Source organism: Idiotropiscis lumnitzeri, chromosome 16, assembly GCF_059441095.1.
Source record: "Idiotropiscis lumnitzeri isolate Australia: NSW breed Sydney's pygmy pipehorse chromosome 16, RoL_Ilum_1.0, whole genome shotgun sequence".
NCBI lineage: Eukaryota > Metazoa > Chordata > Actinopteri > Syngnathiformes > Syngnathidae > Idiotropiscis > Idiotropiscis lumnitzeri.
Window position 1 is genome coordinate 7,775,874 of NC_142406.1, and position 20,001 is coordinate 7,795,874.

General features: G+C 40.8%; 2 protein-coding genes across 3 annotated transcripts; both read left to right on the forward strand.

Moving 5' to 3' along the window:
• Nucleotides 1-5,808: 5,808 nt before the first annotated feature.
• On the forward strand, nt 5,809-13,439 carry LOC148321168 (transmembrane protein 106B-like). The gene is made up of 9 exons (XM_088278497.1): nt 5,809-5,895; nt 6,298-6,351; nt 7,431-7,634; nt 7,984-8,047; nt 8,270-8,429; nt 9,440-9,580; nt 9,656-9,705; nt 10,742-10,795; nt 10,890-13,439. The coding sequence occupies exons 3-9, from the start codon at nt 7,439-7,441 to the stop codon at nt 11,023-11,025; spliced, it is 801 nt and encodes a 266-aa protein (XP_088134623.1). The 5' UTR covers nt 5,809-5,895; nt 6,298-6,351; nt 7,431-7,438; the 3' UTR covers nt 11,026-13,439.
• A 1,632-nt stretch (nt 13,440-15,071) lies between these two features.
• LOC148321169 (ADP-ribosylation factor-like protein 4A) lies at nt 15,072-18,203 on the forward strand. 2 transcript variants are annotated; one of them, XM_088319486.1, is made up of 2 exons: nt 15,072-15,147; nt 16,094-18,203. In XM_088319486.1, the coding sequence occupies exon 2, from the start codon at nt 16,161-16,163 to the stop codon at nt 16,758-16,760; it is 600 nt and encodes a 199-aa protein (XP_088175612.1). In that variant the 5' UTR covers nt 15,072-15,147; nt 16,094-16,160; the 3' UTR covers nt 16,761-18,203. The 2 variants fall into 2 exon arrangements, with proteins under 2 accessions (XP_088175612.1, XP_088175613.1); XM_088319487.1 differs by having other exon boundaries at nt 15,101-15,141.
• Nucleotides 18,204-20,001: the final 1,798 nt, after the last annotated feature.

A 20,001-nucleotide genomic window follows, 5' to 3' on the forward strand; every position in this document is an offset into this window, starting at 1 on the left:
GAACTGAAGGGTTAGTGGTTCAAGTTCACCTGGGACCAACTCAAAGGATTCTGAGTGCCATTTCATGGCAATACTTTGGCAAAGATTTGGCTTATATGTGTAAAATCTTAACAGTAAATATCCCCTGCACATGTCTCTGTGGCGCAATCGGTGAGTGTGTTCGGCTGTTAGCTGAAAGGTTGGTGGTTCAAGCTCACCGTGGGACATGGTCATGGTTTTTGGAAATGCTAATTGAATGCAATTCCTTGGCCAAAGAATAAGCTCATGCGTTGAAAGACCCAACTGTTCAATCCCTCTGTCGAGTGACGCACCTTGTCAGATAGAGTAATGGGACAAATAGGGGATAGTGTATTATGATTTGGGCTAAGACCTCGTAGAAAGGTCACCAAATTTAGCCTTAATAGACATACTCTAGTATAGACTCTAGATGTCGACAGTACTGAGGGCACGCAGATTCAGTCTCGTCCAGCCATGCCAGCTCAGACAGAGGCCTTGTTAATTGTGAAAAGTAGTGAGAACATACACATACCAAAGTCAACGCCTTTACACTACTTTTGTTATGTTTTATACATGACTCTAGATGAATCATATAACATGAGTGCGTGGGGGGAAAACCCCATAGACAGGCGGCACAGTCGATGTCGCCCGCCCTAAGAAGAAGAGATCGGAGATGCAGGATGGGCGGTGCAGCTCCGATCAGGGAAAAGGGCGCCTCCCACGACGCGAGTCTGAGTGTAGTAACCAGGATTTGCAGGGCTCCTCCATGAAGAAGCCCTTCGCGGGACACCTCGAGAAGGTTCCTGGTCTTTGTCCCGCCCTGCCTGTCGGTGCAGGCACTTCTGTTAACACTGAATCACAAAGGTACTGTGATATCTTGAGATATCAATGAAGATATGCACGCACAACGGCTCTCTTTAATGCAGCACTTAACATCATACAACAGGTCTGACTGACGGTTGTTGTTACTGAATTCACAGACCTTCCTAACTCTGACATATAAACCACTAGCACCCTCTATTGGCAACAATCTGTAACTCCGCCTAACCACTATGTAACATCCCTCCCTTCTTAAATCTGAAACATACTATAAACAGTTAAACTCAAAATATACGTACGTGTAAGCATGTTTAGCCATGTCATTACTAACAAAAGACTACTCAGCCCAAAACTCTGCCACTCCAATGTAAACTACATAACAGTCACACCTCTTTTTTTTTTTTTTTCCTTTGGCACATATTTTACATCACAAAATCTGTCAGATAGGAAGGAGGTCTCTTGTTTCGTTGAGATCGCCGCAACTCATGTGTTGGCGCACTGCTGGCCTCACTGCACTCTTCCTCTAGCAGCACCGGAGGCCCAACCTCGTTCTCCACTTGTGATGAACTCTCCTCCTCTCTCCGTGCACAAGTTATTGGCGCTGGCAACACACAGCTCTCCTCCCTTGTCGAGTCCCGTAGCCGAACAGACGCATCTCCGGTCCTGTCGAACAGTTGATCCACATGTCGCCGAATTATCTTCCCGTTTCCCAGCAGCACTGTATACGACACCGGTCCCGTGGACTCCTCTATGAGTCCCGGTATCCATTTTGGGCCTGCCCCATAATTCTTGGTGTAGACAGTGTCTCCAGCAACAAAACTGCGTTCCTTGGCGTGTCTGTCATGATAAGCTTTTTGACTTGCCTGTTTTGCTGCCACTCTCTGCTTCATATCAGGGTGTATGAAGTGTACACCTCAACTTCCTTCCCATCATCATCTCAGCAGGCGACAGTCCAGTTGTTGACTGTGGAGTGATGCGGTAACTAAACAAAACTCTGTTCAGTTTTGTCTCCAGATTTTCCCCGGCACTTTTTTTCATAAGTCCTTTAAAGGTTTGTACAGCTCTTTCCGCCAACCCGTTAGATGAGGGATGGAACGGCGCAGAAGTGACGTGTGTGATTCCATTTCGTGCCATAAATTCCTTGGTTTGCTCACTCACAAAACACTGGGCATTATCAGACACAATCATTTCTGGAATACCATGTGTACTGAAACTGTTTCTCAAACTGTTTACTGTTGCTGCTGACATTGCTGAGTTGACTGGATAAACGTCAAGCCACTTGGAATGCGCATCCACAATAACTAAAAACATCTTTCCCATGAATGGACCCGCATAATCAATGTGAAGTCTCCTCCATGGCTTCTCAGGCCACTCCCAGGGATGGAGCGGTGCACAGGCAGGTGCCTTTCTGTGTTCTTGGCATGTGGTGCATGATTTTACCATATTTTCCACATCATTGTCCATTTGCGGCCACCACATATATCCTCTTGCCAGTCCTTTCATACGGCTCATCCCGGGATGTGACTGATGTAACTGTTCCATCATGGAAGCTCTTCCCCTCTCTGGTATCACAATGCGGGCTCCCCACCTCACACATCCGCCTTGCACACTCAACCCAAGTTGTCTTTGTTTATAGGGTAAAAAGTCCTTATCTAGATTGTTGGGCCACCCTCTCAAAATGTACTCACGTACTCTGGAAAGAAAGGGGTCTTTTGTTGTCCATTTCTGCAGTTGGTGTGATGTCATCAGTGGAAGCTGTTCTTGCTCCAGCATTAACACCACTTCCTCAGATGATGGATCTTTGGGTGTCTCCGGCAATGGCAGACGACTGAGCGCATCTGCATTACCATGATCTTTACCGGCTCTGTATGTGATAACATACTCGTAAGCTCTCAACAAAACAGTCCATCTCATGATCCTTTGTGAAGCCATCTGTGGTACTGCTTTCATCTCATGGAATAAACCTATGAGAGGTTTGTGGTCTGTATGAATCACAAATTTTCTGCCATATAGATACTTGTGGAAATACTGTACTCCAAAAATCACTGCGAGTCCCTCTTTATCAAGCTGGGAGTAGTTCTTTTCTGCCGCTGACAGTGTTCTTGAAGCAAAGCCTATGGGTTTCTCATCTCCATCACTCATTCGGTGAGCTAGTACCGCTCCCACCTCATATGGTGATGCATCACAAGACAATAGCAGTTCTTTTTTTTCATCGTAGTGTACTAACACACGGCTAGACTGCAAACATACCTTTGATTGCTTGAAAGCCTTTTCTTGCTGTGGGCCCCAAGACCACAATTCATCCTTCCTTAATAGTTTGTGCAGGGGTGCCAGCAACGTAGATAAGTTTGGAAGGAACTTATTGTAGAAGTTCAACAGTCCAAGGTACGCCTTGAGCTCTGTCACAGAAGTGGGTGGGGGTGCCTCCTGTATGGCCTTTACCTTTGCTGGTAGCGGATGCAGCCCTGTCTTGTCCACTCTGTGTCCCAAAAAGGTCACCTCGTTTTCCATAAACTGGCACTTGCTCCGTTTCAAACGCAGTCCTGCACTTCTCAGTCGCTTCAGAACTTGATCCAATGTGTGCAGGTGATCGTTGTCATCTTTTCCTGTCAGAATAATGTCATCCAAATATACGGCAACCTTTTCGATTCCTTGCAGGACCCCTTCTATGGTACGCTGAAAAATGGCTGGACTAGAACTTACGCCAAAAGGTAATCTGGTGTATGTAAACAGTCCCTTGTGAGTGTTAACTGTTACATATCTTCTTGATTCCTCATCCAGCACAATCTGTTGGTATGCGTGGCTCATGTCTAACTTAGAGTACTTCTCTCCTTCCGTTAGACAAGCTATCATGTCTTCCATTCTGGGGATGGGGTACTGTTCAATGGCTGAGCATTTGTTTACTGTCATCTTATAGTCTCCACAAATTCTCGCTCGTGAGTCTGGTTTGAGAACTGGTACAATGGGTGCTTCCCATTCAGAAAACTTCACTGGCTCAATGATTTTCTCCTGTAAAAGCCTCTCTAACTCCTGTTCTACTTTTCTTTTCATGGCAAAAGGAACGGATCTTGGCTTGTAAAAACAGGGTGTGGCATTTCTAGGTACATGGATTTTAGCTGTGAAGCCTTTCAGCATCCCTAGCTCATCTTTAAATACTTCTTCATGTTTAGACAGTATTTCTTGGAGAGGAGTTTCGCTGTCCTCTACTCTGTGGACCTCCTCCAGCCAGTCTAACTTGAAGGCTTTGATCCACCCCCGTCCAACTAGACTCGCCCCAGTACCTCTAACCACGACCACCTCTAACATCTTGATGGTACTTTCATGTTCAACTTTCACTGCACCTATCACCGGCACTTTATGGCCACCATATGTCCTGAGCTTTATCGAGCACTTGGCTAGCTTTGGCCTCTGATTGTCAAACAGCTTGTAAAAAGTCCTACTTGACATTATGGTGTATCCACATCCAGTGTCCACTTCAAAAATTACTTTTTTGTCATTTACTGTTAGCTCTCTTTTAATTGGCTCTTCTCGAGGGATCACTGTCACTTCACAATCATTTATGTTGTACATAGTCCTGTTATCCTCCTTAAAGTGATACATAGTGAAAACTTGTTCCTTCTCACTATTTCCCTCCTCTTCCTGTATGAAATTAGCTGCTTTACTTTTCTTCTGTCGCCCCCATTTTTCACGCAAACCTTTTGCTTTCCCCAATGACCTACTTCTGCACGCTCTTTTTATGTGGCCCACCTTACCACAGTTGTGGCACTTCTCACTGGCAAATCTGCAATCCCTTGCCACGTGGTTGTCTCCACCACACCGATAACACCGTGTGTCCCTCTGGGGTTCCGAGCGGGCCTCCTCGACCTTCTTGACTGACTCCAAAGGGCGACTCCATTTGCTATGTTCCTTCATGCCATGCAAATCCACAACGTCCCTGTCTGCAGCCTCCATAGCCTGTGCAAACTTGAGTGCCTTGTCAAAAGTCAATGCATCCTCTGACAACAACCTCCGCTGTATCCTGTCGTTGTTTATTCCACAGACTAAGCGGTCCCTCAGCATCGTGGTCAGCGATTCCCCATAATTACAGTCCAGCGCGAGCCTCCTCAGCTCCGCAACATAGTCACCCACACTTTCATCCATTTTTCTATTCCTGGAATTAAACTTCCACCTCTGCATTATTTCACTCGGCTTGGGGTGAAAATGATCCGTCAACAGTCTCACCAGCTCCTCGTAAGTACGTTCTCCAGGTTTAGCCGGACTGAGCAGGTTCCTCATCAGTGTGTAGGCCTGGGAGCCCACACTACTCAACAACACAGCCCGTTTCTTGTTAGCATCAACAATGTCGTTCGCTACAAAGAAATGGTCCAGAATCTCACAGTACTCCTCCCATGACTGTGAGTTGCCATCAAAAGGAGCCACCGAGCCGACTGTAGTAGCCATCGTCTTGTTCACAGGACGTATTACGGACACTCGTCGAGGCAAAAAAAAACTAGCCGCTTATGTTGCTAACACGCACCGCTGCCGTCGTCCCGTCACTTCAGAGACACGTTTTTTTCCGCCCTCATCTCAGGCATGTATCCACGACTTTCATCCTCGTCGCCATATGTGATGTCTGACTGACGGTTGTTGTTACTGAGTTCACAGACCTTCCTAACTCTGACATATAAACCACTAGCACCCTCTATTGGCAACAATCCGTAACTCCGCCTAACCACTATGTAACAGGTACAATGTTCACTTGAACTTCAATTGACCTGTAAGCATAGTTTGAAACTTGATAATATGACAAACTAATTTCTTTGACATTAAGTCAATTATTTATATGAATAATATACTGTTTGAAATATTATTTGGAGTGGGTGGGTGCTTGTTTGTTTGTGTTTGAAATACTGTATCGTGATCGTTAGAATGAACGGGACTTGTGTCGCACTCCGCACCACTAGATGGCGTCTATAATTTATTAGCCAACTGACTTAAAACGTCAGGCGTAGAAGAAAAGTGAGCCACCCTGCGCATGTCCGTTTCTAGTTTGGTAAACAAAACACGGACCCACTCACGAGTCCGCTGACGCATATACTGGTAAAATATTTTGCACATTTACGATTTTTGTAAAAAAAATGTATTTGTATTATGTTTAATGAATCATTTTTCTCGGTAGTTGTTTACAAAACACAATTTACGTGTATTTGCTTTATTATGTTAGCTGACATCTTAATGGAAAATTATGGCTGTTGACATATTTCTAAATCTCTGGTCAAACGGATTGGTTGGATATAAATGTGTACATATATTTTTTACTTTTGGCGTTTTCTGTATCAAAGTGGCTGGTTTGCGGTCATTTTAGCTACCTGACGTCCAGCTAAGGATACTCGCTTGCGTTTCAGCCTCAGTCATCACAACGTTGCAGAATGCAATTTTGACACGTTCATTAATAGAATCAGAATCAGCGTCTGACAATTGATTTTGCATTTTTGTTAACAGAACAGTTATTTCCATTTCCATTGGTACCTAATCCAGTCAAACGCGAACATCCAGGTAAGGGGATTTATTTTGACTCGTGACTGACGCTTAAGCTCATTCTGTACAAAATGATTTTTATTTATACTTACCCGCATTGAAATTTGGACCTTGGAGTAATTTTAGAGCCAACCTAAGTGGGTATGATAAATATTGTGCAGATTTACGAATGAAATGGGAACCTCTAAGACTAAATCGTTCAATAAAACAAGTACAACGAGTGCAAATTCCTATGGCGTTGACACAATCTGAATTAGTACGGAAATTGGAACATGTCTTTTTCCATCAATAATGTAGTACTGAAATCAGAATTACAGTAAATTTGTGGGTGAACCTTATTGTCATACCATGAGTACCCCCCCCTCATGCACACGTGTAAATGATTCTCATTCTCAAGTAACAACTGATTTTTCTTTTTATTCATTGAATTGAACATTTAATTCGTAGTTTTTTAAGTCTTTTATGTTTTACTCAAATGAAACATAAAAATATTTTTTGCTTTGAAAATAAGCACAAAGTCAGAATAAAAAAAATGCCTCACTCCCATCCCATACCAATCCCAATGAAAAATAAAATCCCTTTTTATCCCAGTCCCAGCCCATCGTAAAAATAAATAAATAAATCCCACTCCCATCCTGCTCCTTGAATGACTCCCATTCCCGTATCGCTCCCATTTTGGAGGTCAGCTCCGTTAAAAATGGCTGCACATCAAGTTTTTTCTTTTTCTTTTTTTTTTTTAAATCGGTTAATCCCGTCCTGATCTGCTCCCCTTTTTATCTTGTATCGTCACAATCCCGTGATTAAAGATAAAGTCGACTCCCAGCCGGTGTGAATCCCGGTGTGGATTCCTGAAAAAACGCCTCCCTGAAATCTAGACTATGAATATAAAACAATCAAAAATGCAAAACTGTATTCCGCAAGGTATTTTTTAACATTTGCCTTAACTTCTAAATGAATAATGCATAAATCTTAATTGAAAAAAAAAGTTATAATGCAGAAAGTAGATTTATTTTATGAAACTAGATAATTTCAATTATTTGCATATTTTATTTATACAATTCTACAATGGAATCAATCATGCACTTTTACATTTCCAGGTGTGACAATGGGGAAGTCATTTTCCCATTTCCTGAAACAAACAGTGTATCATGAGGGTCAGGATGGCCTCACCTCTCACCTTGAAGACAGTCCAACAGAAGATGGCAAGGGTGGCGATGTTTCCCAATTTCCATATGTGGAGTTTACCGGGCGAGACAGCGTGACGTGTCCGACATGTCAGGGGACTGGAAGGATCCCGAGAGGTAACCCTTGCATGTGGTGTGTTGCGCTATCTGTAAAAAAAAAAAAAAAAACAAGGTAAATCCATTCTTGAAAATGTGTTTGAGGACTTTTTTTCATTATTTGTCAGGTTTAAATGCCCTGACGCCTTTTGGGAAAGCTTACTGAAATAACTTACTAAAGGTAACGGCCGAAATAAAAAGGTGGCTGAATGGCCAGGAGGAACCAGGCAATGTTGTTCGTTTTTACCGGCCGCGGCAGGGAGAGAGGCCAGAGCAGACAGGCGACTTGCTCAGTTTTGTAGACCATAAGTGTCCGGTGCACTGGAAATTCTCATTGATTTGCCATCACTGGTCATTATTCTTTCAACAGGACAGGAAAATCAACTAGTGGCATTGATTCCATACAGTGACCAAAGGCTTCGCCCTAGAAGAACGTACGTATATTTGTCTCTGTTTGTACAGCAGCTGAATGCGTGTACAAGGGCATTGTTGGCAATGTGGTCATCGCTGCAGCATCTATTCACAAAATAATTAAAAATCAATGCATTTTGCTCATTTGTTTCAGTTATATGCATCGTGGTAAATTCTCAATTTGCAAGTGTATCATATTAATGTTTTAGTCGGAGACTCATGAAGTTGTCTCGTGACCTCCACAGGAAGTTGTACGTCTCAGCATCGATTGTTCTCTGCCTTCTGATATCCAGTCTGGCTGTTTTTTTCCTCTTCCCTCGATCCATCGACGTGACCTACGTCGGGGTGAAGTCAGTTTACGTTAGCTACGACAAAGAGAAGCACAGTGTCTATCTGAATATCACAGTAAGTAAGGAAGGAAGCTAGTTTTTTTATTTGGTCGAAATTTGTTTATGAGTTTGTAAACAATTTACGTCCTCCCATAAACAAACGCATATTTATTTTTCTACTTGTATTTGATTAATAAAAATAACACTGTAATGAATAAACATAACTGGTTTTATAAAGTATGATTAGTGGCTGAGACAAACAAGTCACAAGGATGTGCCTGAGGTGTTTGCTTTTAAGGGGCATGGCCTAGTCAGCGATATTTTCCGTCTTTTAATGCCTCGGGCAACTTTTTTTTAAAAAATCCAACTTGTGGAGCGACAGAAAACATGAGTCCAATACATTTGTCGTTTCCTTGATGATGCAAGTAGAAAGCAATCATAGAATTGTCATCTTGAACATTGCGCATTGAGTGTATATGTCGCTAATGCATTTATTCAGCCACATTTTGAAAGCTTTTGACCCGAGGTATGTGCTTCCAAGCTGAACATTTTGGTCATGATCGCTTTGCCTCTCATGTGCCTCTACATGAGTAACCATTATGGGGTGTTGATGAAAAATTTTCAGGAAAAAAATGAATTCAATTCATTTTGAAAACATTGACTCCGCAAATGGGCGGCACGGTGTCCGACTGGTTAGCACGATAGCCTCACAGTGAGAGACAGCATCGGTCGTGGGTTCGATCCCGGCTCCGGCCATCCTGTGTGGAGTTTGCATGTTCTCCCCGTGCTTGCGTGGGTTTCCTCCGGGTACTCCGGTTTCCTCCCACATTCCAAAAACATGCATGGTAGTCCGATTGAACACTCGAAATTGCTCCTAGGAATGAGTGTGAGCGCGGATGGTTGTTTGTCTCTGTGTGCCCTGCGGTTGGCAGGCAACCAATTCAGGGTGTCCCCCGCCTACTGCCCGAAGATAGCTGGGTTAGGCTCCAGTGGCCCCCGCGACCCTAGTGAGGAGAAGTGACTGGATGGGTGACTCCGCAAATGATTATGTAAATGATGATACTGTTTGTGTGTCCACCGGTTTAGAACACTCTCAACATCAACAACAACAACTACTACTCTGTCGAGGTGGCCAACATTACAGCTCAGGTGGAGTTCGTCAACACAGTGATTGGGAAATCTCGTATTATTAACACTACTGCCATTGGCCCTCTTGACATGAAACAGGTATTACACGTGATGAAACATACGAAATACCAATGTGTGAAAAATCTGACCCCTCTTTATTACGTCACTTCTCAGATTGACTATATGGTCCCCACCGTCATAGCAGATGAGATGAGCTACATGTAGTAAGTTGTTATTTGCATATTTTATTATTATTGTTCTTATTATTGCACATTTTATTCCCACAAGGGGCAATTCAGTTTTAACACTTTTCTGAAAGCTTTTAATGTGTGCCTTTGTGACACCCTGTGCGAAACTCCTCCCTGTCGCTATATCATGAAGCTTGACCAAAATAGCGTTACTGATTTATTCTGCCAGCAGGAAATGGCCATGTGCTCAAGGCATGGGTCATGATTAGATTCTAACGGTATGATAACCACAATCAAATATGTCATGGTATTAAAATTCCGGCATTTTTTTTTTAAATATTTGGGGAAATAAAAATCGCCCTTTTCCCCCATTGAACACAATCTATTTTATTTTTAAACAAAATCTAGACTATTTGGTACATTGAGAAACATGTACCATTTTGAAAGAAAGAAAGGGGGATAACTAGTACCCGCTGGTATGTTTTTTCTTTGTTTTTGTTTTTTTTTTTATAGGAAAATGCACATTATTCCATGCATCCATTAAACATAGCAAAAAGGTGTATGTTCAACTCCTCCTGTGTGCAACTGATCACAACTCCCTTCTCTGCTCTGCCTAGAAGGGGAGAAAAAAATTGCCAGTGGCCTCTTCAAACAGTCGGCTTGCTAAGTGATTTCTTCAAGCAAACGATAATATTGTAGCGGGTCTTTGCCTGCTTTGGAGTCCCCTAACAAGAAACAGTTTTAGCAGTAATTTGAACCCTTGCCTTTTTAAAACATCGGTAAACCGTCAAACCGATAATCAGCCCATGCATAGTGTCTGACATGTACCACATATTCACAACCATAACGCTCCAAATGAGAGCTAGCATGCGCAAGCTAGCATGCGCCAGCTAGCATGCGCCAGCTAGCATGCGCCATGGCGTGCCCAGTGTATGCGATAAATACATAAATAGCACCCACAAATGACACTGCGGCGCGTCTTTTGGTTGTGAAAATAGGGTAATTCCTTCGCAAGTGATTTATAACATCAATTACTGTAGCACTAACTTGACTCTTATGTTTCAAATTACAGTGACTACTGTACTCTGCAATCCATCAAGGTTCACAACATAGTCTTCATGATGCAGTAGGTTGTCTTGGATATTTTAACTGTGAATTTCTACATTACAAATAGTGTGGCTTTACATAGACCATGCTCTCATTCTCAACGTGCCCTACAGAGTGACGGTCACCACCACATACTTCAGCCACGCTGAGCAAGTGTCACAGGAGATGTACCAGTATGTCGACTGTGGAGGGAACACCACTTCCAACAGCGGAATGAACAAGCCATTTAGCATCCCACATCCCGAGTAACAAACCAACCAAGCCAACCAAACAGTCAAAGCATTTGATGTCTATCTTGGTTCTCTGTTGTGCACGTTTCTTCCAACCCTCTTCTGATTAAGTATCACGTAGTTTGTGTATGATTTAAACAAAAGAAAATTCAGATTGGATCAAAGCTCTTCAAATTGTAATGTTTCTTGCGAACATGTGAAGAAAACTACCGTTAAGGTGCATAGAAGGCTTGTAGCAAGTCAAATAATTAATATGGCAGAGTGCTTAGCATGTGTGCTTCACAGTTGAGCAGTTCTTGGTTTAACTCCTGGCCCGGGCCCTCATGTCTGGATTTGATATATTCTCCCCATACTCACGTTGACTTTCTCTACGTACTCCAGCATGCCAAACCTCGCATGTTAGGTTCACGGCAGACTGTAAATTGTCTTCAGGTGCGTGTGTGAGTGCGAATAGCTGCTTGTTAATGTGAGTGCAGCGATCGGCTGGCTACTAACATTGGGATAAGATGTCGAAAACAAAGTCTGGACTGTGATGTGGCATTACTCTGCAATGTAATTGGCAATTTCCCAAATTCTGGAGTGGAAGTGCCAGTAAACCCAATCGCCAAAATCCACTGAGAAGATGCCAAAAAAACAGATCAAGGCAAGTCAGTGGTAGGAATGGCGACCTTGACTGATAAGTTGTCCATAAACCATGGGACGCCTGATTTAACCAATGACAGAGCAATGCGTTTTTAGTGCACAGGTGTCCAACTCGGGCTTCGAAAATCGCTTTCATTCATATTTTAGATGCTTGCTTCCTCCCAACACTCCTGATTCAAATGATCAGGATTGTCAACGTGCTCCTGCTGAGTTTGCTGGTGAGCTGATCTTCTGAATGAGCTGAGTTGGAGGAGGGAGACATCTAAAACCTGCAGGATTGTGACCATAGTTTGCCACCTGTGTTGTAGTGTCCAGAATTGGTTTTCGATAACTTTGGTCCAGGGTCAGCCTCTTGTCTAAAGTTAGCTGGGAATGCCTGGAGCTCACACGCAGCCCTGATGAGAACAAGCGGAATAGGATATGGATTCGTTCGAAAACCAGCAAAATTTGTATAATACCCTAGGGCGGTTTTGGATGATTTAAAAATAAAAAAAAAAAAGTGTTATTCATAAGGAATCATAGAGTACGTAATGGTGATGTTATAGATCTCACAACATCTTAATTGTCACTAAATGTTTATTACACTTATTGAGATTCACATTTGTACTCTCCTAATCCATTCTTATGAATAGTCCGTGTTGCTTAACTAATGACATTTTTATATTATTTTTTTCCTGAAAAAGAAATCCGAATTTTGTGCTACGGATATGTCGTTTGTTTCCTGCTTCAAAAGATTTGTTATAAATCCATTTTAGCAACAGAAAAAAACATGCCGCCATATTTATGCACCAATATGATTCCTCGGTTCTTTGTGTCATTCATTCGCCATTATTTAGGATTTATGTTATGCCTGCTGGCAGAGTGGTGCTGCGTTTAAATCTAAACTCAGGCCTTCCTGTGTGGTTTTTCCCACACGTCAACTGGCTATTGAGCACAAGCGGTCTAGAGAGTACATGGACAGAGAAGGAGAAAAACGGTTGATAAAGATCCAAATGAGAACCTGATGAAGCTTAAATGTACCGACCACTAATGCACTTTAAGTATTTCGGAATTGCACACTCAGCATCACGTTCTCTCAAGCTAATTCCTTTTTTGTGCACACTGTTGGGAGCAAACTTTTGTTGGATAAGTAGAGAATGCAGATGCCATTACATTCTGGGAATAATAATACAAAAATTATCGTGTTAATTTGCACTTTTATCACTGGACTTTGTACTTTGTGTACACTACTATGGTATATGCATAATGCTGTGCTAGTATTTTGGTACTAATGATGCGTAATTGGGTTCATTGTCGTGGTCTTTTTTCAGTGGGTTCTTTTTTCTCAAGTGATTGCAGTAAATAAAAAAGTTGCTTGCAGGGAGACATTAACATTCTGGGGATTAATATGGATTAACTGTTTGTTTTTTTTCTGTAAAGATTGTTTTTTTGTTGTCTATTGGTAAATGAAAGCAATGACCCCGATAACCACTGATGCATCACCAGCTCATCTCATTTATCTCATCTCAAAACCATTTCACAATTTATTTTTTTGTCTTACATTTTCAATAATGTACTATGTACACGAAAAAGCAGAAACACTTGAGATTTTCTCTTCAACGCTGTCATAAAAAATATTTGGAAAAGACCAGCTTTGATTGTACAGAGACTGATTTGAAAAGCACTTTTTTTTAATCCTAACATAAATTTAAAAAAAAACATTGTGCAAAATTGCTTTTAATGTTTGTTTTGTGATTGTGTCGTTGTTCGAGTAAAGAATTTAAGTTCAATAAAAACATGTAAACAAATAAATTGTTGCTGCTTGCTGGCTTTTTGCAGAAGCATACGCTCACATACTGAAAATAAAATACTTTCTTAATGTTGGAATTTTTTCCTCAACCGAATAAATGCCCTTGAATTAATTATTTTGAACCCAATTCAAAATCAATGTTTTTTTTTCTTTTAAATATTACTTTTGTCCGAGTCAATTATTTCTGTGACCACAATGTATATTTCTTTAATTAACAAAAGTGTACCAACAATTTTGTCAATGTGTATAAACCTATCTTTTGAGTGAAAGTAGTAAATTATATTTCAGCTACTTAATGTTTTTGTTTGGATATGTTGTTTCATTACAAGTACTTCTTGTGTTTTGTTACTAAGTGACTTTGGGAGAGAGGTGAGCTACATCCTCAAATAAGTGGTACGGAAAAGGGATGGATTTGTTAATTGTATTTTTGTATCAAAGTTGCCACATTCTCCTTCTCTAGCATCTCAATGCAAGTCTGTTTAGTTTTCCCTCAGAATTTGTATTTTGTTTATTTGGTTTAACATCTGTCCATTTGCCACATTCCGGATTTGAGAGTAAAAATCCAGCAGTTGCCTCTTCAAAATAATGTGGTAAAACTGTTTGGCTATTAGATAAGCAGACATTCTGATGCTTCCCTGTAACGACCACACGAGGCCAGCACCACTATGCAAAAATCCCAAAGATTCAATTTATACCCTATTTAAACAGTATTTGATTTCCTCGTCATAACTGAAATTTGCCGGTGTTTTTGGCCTAAAATGTGTTTTTATGATCAATTTTCCAATGGTCTTTTAATGTCATTTTATTGTATAGTACCGAATACGAGATTAAACCAAGACCTTTAAATTCATCCCGCCCATGCTGTTATATTATGATCAAATAATTAGTCCAAGTTATTTCATCATTAAATTATATGTTTTTAATTTTAACAAAAAATAACTTCTTATTAGACTTGTATGTTTGAATCATTTAAACATTTCAATTAAATGTTAATGCATTGTTCAGTTATTATGGATAAAGTACTCTATAGGTAAAACTGGAGCAAGAAAGAAAAAATCATTACGCTTCTATACTAGTTGATATAGTTTTCCCCCACTTTTACAATTATTTTTGAGGACCAATTTAAGAATGTGAAATATGAATCGCGGTTCAATTGAGGCCACTGAATGTTTGGTGGGCAGAATTATTCTCAGATAAAAAAATAAATACATTTTCTATTCACGGGCATATGGTTCAATGCAATGATTCAGGTCACTTCTTACTCTAGAACCTTTTTCTTTATTTTATGTTCTAAATGGTGTTTTCATATACAGTAACGTTTTTAATGTTTGCTTGTCTATTGCAGCGGTAACGAAACTGTGCTTACCATAATAAAAGGACACTGCGTATATTTACCGCATAGTAGTCAATCAAATTAAATATTTAGATTTCAAATCGACGTAATATACTGTAGATTCGACGTAAATATAAAACAATACCTTATCATTTTCCCACATATACATGACAAGTCACGGTTTCACCGCAGTTTACTTTGAAAGGCTTTCTCGGAAACGGTCATGTTGATTCAAGAGTCTTGACGTTTCTGGCGACGGTTGGTAGGCTCGATTTTCCTCTGGAGACATCAGAGCGAAGATGCGCGGACAGGGAATTACACGTATGACTCCTGAGCACCAGCGACCAATTAATAATGGCCTAAACACCACTGTCAGTGTAAGTTTTTTTCTCCAATTATGCAATTTTAGAATCATTTTGATGGCATCTGCCGTCAAAAGGAGGTTATAAATGAGATCACATTTAACATTGTTCTCAGTCTACTGTCGGTGAATATACAGCGTTGTTTTTTTTTAGTTATGATGTAGCGCAGCTTTTGACAGAGCTTTATAAAGCAACTTTTACTACCAACTTGTGGGGTTGGGGGGAAGGCGAAAAAAAATACACCGCTCTGTACCTAAAACTCTAATAAGTCTAATTTATTTGGGTATTTTTTTTAGGAATAAATAAATCAGTACCCGTCGTGTATGCATTTTGTTATAATTGAGCTGCCATCAACCCCCAGTAAATGTGTGTGTGCGTTTGTGTGTGTGTTTTTTAAGTTCTTTTGAGGAAAAAAAACAACAAAAAAAACATGTGGAAAATTGGAAACAATGCTCGGTTTTTTGGTTTGTTTCTGTTTTTTTTTCGTGCAAATGCACCAAAATCATTTGAGAATTTAAAGAAGACTTGAAGTCGTTCGGGTTATATTTGATAGATTTTAAATTATGTATTTTAATGCTTAGTGTGCCTCCTGACAAGTTGTACATTTTTAGAGATGTCTGTTGCTGAGCAACACGTTATGTGAAAGTTAGTGCTTTATTTTGCACTGCATTCTCTCCCAACATTATAGACCTTGGCTTTCGAGATAAATCCAAAGCCTTTGTTTTTGCTTTAACTCTCTGTATAGAAATTAGCGTATCAAATACCGCTTTGACTACATGTGCAAATGGGCTGCAATCCACCCTGCTGTTTTATATCCCATTCATCTCTCTGCCAGGATAATGTGAGGATGTGTAGTCCATGCAGATGCACCTGTTGAGCGTTTTCTGTTTTTTCTAAATCACTTGAGTGCTTGGTGTTTGTATGCTTTGACTCATTATGCATACCATCTTGACCCCCGCAGGCTCCCGCTGCTGCAGAATAAAAGCAGCCTGTTGAATATTAAGTGACCTCCTGCTCCAGATACCAAGATGGGGAATGGATTATCAGACTTCACTTGCCTCCTGTCTTTTCAGCCTCTACACATTGTCATTCTTGGATTGGATTGTGCTGGCAAGACCACAGTGCTCTATCGGCTGCGATTCAACGAGTTTGTGAACACCGTCCCGACAAAGGGTTTCAACACGGAGAAGATAAAATTGTCACTCGGAGATAGCCGGCGGACTGCGTCCTTCCACTTCTGGGATGTAGGAGGTCAAGAAAAGCTGCGACCGCTGTGGCGTTCGTACACCCGCTGCGCTGATGGCATCGTGTTCGTAGTGGACTCTGTGGACGCCGAGCGCATCGAGGAGGCTAAGACAGAACTGCACAAGATCACCCGGCTGGCGGAGAACCAAGGTGTTCCCGTGCTGGTGGTGGCCAATAAACAGGACTTGAGGAACTCACTGAGCATGACTGAGATGGAGAACTTGTTGGCCCTCGGTGAGCTTAGCGCGGCCACGCCTTGGCACCTGCAGCCGGCTTGTGCGATAATTGGCGAGGGCCTGCCGGAGGGCCTCGAGAAACTGCATGCGATGATCACCAAGAGGCGGAAAATGCTGCGACAACAAAAGAAAAAGAAGAGGAGATGATGTACGCTCTAGAAATATAAAAATGTGGCATGTATGAGAACTATTATGAGCTGCGTTCAAACGCAAATGATTTTTTTTTTCCATGTGGTCTGATCTGTTATTGGTTTGTCCAGGTCAGTTAGCATTTGGCGCTAATAGAGGACAATCTGATCAATATTGCCCTGTGGATGCTACCAACCTGTCAAAAGTAAGGACAATCCAGCAGATGGAAGTACAGTATTACAGAACTTTTTTAGTACATCAAGTTAAAATGTTTAAGATGGCGAATGCACCGCCAATCTCATGCTGCCAACAATCAATTTATATATTTTGTCTATGCCAAAGCTCTTTTTGGTAGAATACAGTTAGGGACACATTGTATAGTTTTTCAATCAAATGCATATTTTGTGACTATACAGGAAATGATGTTCACATTGTTGCGCATAAATTGCGTGTTTTAGACGTTTACATGATGAAAACGGAGTACAAGATGCACAATATGACATGATAAGAAACTCCAAATATTATGACCGCCATTGTGCCGAGAGCAGGATCTTGAACATCGTGTACTTTCGCACAAAAAACACAAACTGGTCTTGTGCTTCTGATGAGGAGTGTAGGTATTACTGGTGTACTACTACGAACAAATTACTAGAGGAAACTATTGTTCGTATGGTATGATTACGATTGACCATTCAAATCTTGCACAGTTCACATCAACTCGTTATTTTGCTGCCTCGTTAGCATGGTCATTTGTTAGCGTTCCAGCTAACATTCTTTGCTGCCAAAACCTTTTAATTTGTAGTCTTTTCTTACAAAAAAAAATGCAGATTTTAAGAATGACACTATACATCTGGCACAGTTCATTTGACAGTAATTTAAAAAAAAAAATCAGGACTCATGATTATCGCCGCTTAGCGCGGCAAGCTAAAGTTGAAGTTAAAAGCAATCGTGACTGCTGCCTTTTGTGAGGACGGAATTACAATTCCACAATTGTTTAATATTTTATGGATTCCAGAGTCATCCACCGATTTACGATCATTTTTTTAACCGTGACGTCTGACTTGCCGTCTTAAAAGTGATCAACTGTCTTGACAGTGTGAAAATTATTACCTGGCAGATGCTGTCTTTATCGCCGGCACAGACCCACCTGTGGATGTGTCTTGTGTAATGCTTTTAATGAATTCATTTTGGCTCTGCAGGGACATCCCTCGGTCCACTTTTTGAGCATCTGTCCTCAGATAAAGGCTGCCATTCGAGGCGTTACCTCTACCCAAAAAGACTGTTGCATGTTCTTCACAGTTGGTGTGTCTCTATGCACTTTGAATCGTCCTATTTCTAATTTTTAAAAGGACTGCGACAGAATCGTAATGAAATGAATAGCGTTGCCTGGAAAGAAGCGTTTGAAAATATTTATGTGTTTATTTCATATCGTTTGTTTGGAATAAAGTCAAATACAAAGGAACGACAGCTGATTTTGTCTGCTTCATTTATCATGAAGGGTAGCTCTTTATTAGATCAGAGGAGGGTCCAAGTTGACACACGTTTGTGTAACTTAAAAACTGATAAATATGTTGGAAAGCAAACGTGTGAGCTTTTAAATCAACTGTTGCATTGCATATTTGTTGTTTGTACTGAACTTTATGTATCCTGCGATTGACTCGGAACTGGGCCATGTTGTTTGCTGCCACTCAACCAAAGCGAGCTGTGAAAGCTCACCCACGACCCGAATAGAACATGGAAGGCTGGTATTATGTATGCAATATCTAACCCAAAATTGGTGATGTGGCTTTTGTCTAACAAGAACATGTCCATGTCTTGTCTCTGCGATTTATCTGTCCCCACGAGTCTTTAAAATTTGCACAACATTAAAGCAAACTTGAATTTTTAAAGATAATCTATTTGTTTTGCACACGGTACCTAGGGCCAAAAGTCATGTTTTATCAGCTCTAGTGTTTACTCATACAGCGCCAATTCAAAACAAAATTTACCCCAAGGCTCTTTCCTTATGGAGGAGGTCTAGTGAGTAATTCGAGGAGCCCCGCCTCTCACACGAAGAAAACCAAGCAAGCATTTTGGTGACTGAGGGAAATGCCTAAATTTGAGGCCGCCATCTGTTTGGCTCAGATGGAGAACCTGGAGAAGGTCAGTGGGCAGAGAGAGAGAGACAGAGAGAAAGACTCGAGGGATTAGTACAGTAATAAAAGTTTTAGCAAAGATAGTGCTATAGTGATTAGCAGTAATGACAGTGGTCTATAGACATTTAAACATTATGTTAAACTATAATTTAACATAACTATAAATGGTATGACCACTAGGGATGTAAAAATATCCAAACGTCACGATTCGATATCACAATATGAACCTCCCGATAGTTATTAACCAGATATTACAGGGAGGTAGGCAATATTAAAAAAGTTCACGATATTGAAATTAAAAATCTCTTAATATTCAGGGGAAAATAACATATGAATAATAATAACAGTGACAACAAGGCTTGGCAGGTTATTTTATTGTTACATGTTCCTCAGCGGCGCAAAGTATCATGGTCTATATCAGGGGTGGGCAAACTCTTTGATTGGTGGGCCACAATGCATTCTAAAAATTTGAAAGCGGGGCCAAACCAGGAGCAGACGGATAGAGTGTATTGGTAACCTCACCTCATCGGAGAAAAAAAAAATACATTTAGTTTTACAGGCCAAGTGTCGAGAAATGTGGAAATACGATATAATGATAAATGTGCCGATAACAGTTTTAGGCATTCATATTTTTAATTTATAATAATGTTTGATTTCCACAAATGTCAGCCAAAAGGCAGATTGAAACAATCAGTGAAATGGCGGCTGCAATTTTTTGTTTGTCATGTACCAGTTAGATAAAGATCTAGTTAATGCATCGTAGTTAAAAATAACCTAATGCCTGTGCCTTCTTCTGTTGATGTCCGTCAGTACTAGAGTGAAAACATCCTTTCCAATCAGAAAGCTCTTTCGTGCTGTTATTTGTCTAGTTGTGCTGAAACTGGTACAAAAGTAAAAGTATTTTAAAAGGTAAAAGGATTTTTGATTGCCACAAACATAACCTTTTAAATTTGAGCAAGATTCAATCTGGATTTGACCTGAGTTGCCAGATTTACTTCAGAATGACTTTTTTTGTAAATATACTGTCTAGCTGTAACATAATCCAGAATGCTAGTAGACTTGTGGTTTGCTTGGTGGTCAAAACTATTTTTCTAATAAGGAAACCCCCTGAAAAAAAAGTCATT